We start from the raw sequence: 694 nt of genomic DNA on the forward strand, positions 1-694 counted from the left end.
GCTTACTAACCTCACTAACCTAGATAGACCTAGACCTAGATAATGGACTCCCTGTGTAGATGTGAGCTTATAAAAAAGAAGGAATATGTATCTGTGACATTTTTCTTCGCTCACTTTTCTGTCTTTACTCTCTTCACCACTTCTGTTACAGTTTTTTCCCGTTACTCTTTGCATATTGTACAACTACGTTAAGGTACAATTTTGTGCTCGTATATGTAAATGTGTTTGTCCGAATGTGTTTGTATTTACGCGAGCGTTTGCGTGGTAGAACTGAAAATAAATATTAACAAAAGAAAATACAGTGCTCCCAAAAACTTACACTAATCGGGCCGTTGCAGTGCACCACACCTGTTAAATCAAGGTATGATTAGTCATTCAATCACTGCCATAATTTTCCGTGCTATGAATTGTGTTTCCGGTTCTGTACATCAGTTTTGAGATGTTACAAACTTTCATTAGAGTCTGGTAATAATGCGTATCAATTAGGGAAGATTCTTCCCTGTTAATGTCTTAGCAATTTAATATAAGGATTATCAGAGGTAAATTCACGCAGTAGATGCATTCTTAGCTTACCCAGGAGGCAGAGGATAACCGAGTGCTTGAAGAGTAACATTGTTGAAAGTGTGGAAATTGACGAAAGCACGGTGTATATATAGTGCGCGATCTTCTGTGGCAACCGTGAGACGTACAGTTT

General features: G+C 38.2%; 1 protein-coding gene across 1 annotated transcript in view; it reads right to left on the minus strand.

Moving 5' to 3' along the window:
* The window catches only part of LOC119593675, a 2,405-nt gene extending 1,733 nt beyond the window's left edge, over positions 1 to 672 (minus strand). The window contains exons 1-2 of the mRNA XM_037942632.1: positions 574 to 672; positions 320 to 348 (exon numbers count right to left, since the gene is read on the minus strand). Of these exons, the coding sequence (XP_037798560.1) occupies positions 320 to 348; positions 574 to 613 (69 nt within the window). The 5' untranslated portion in view covers positions 614 to 672. The remainder of the gene's footprint in view (positions 1 to 319; positions 349 to 573) is intronic.
* Between the last annotated feature and the right edge of the window lie 22 nt (positions 673 to 694).

This window comes from Penaeus monodon, chromosome 32, assembly GCF_015228065.2.
Source record: "Penaeus monodon isolate SGIC_2016 chromosome 32, NSTDA_Pmon_1, whole genome shotgun sequence".
In the NCBI taxonomy this organism is placed as follows: Eukaryota; Metazoa; Arthropoda; class Malacostraca; order Decapoda; family Penaeidae; genus Penaeus; species Penaeus monodon.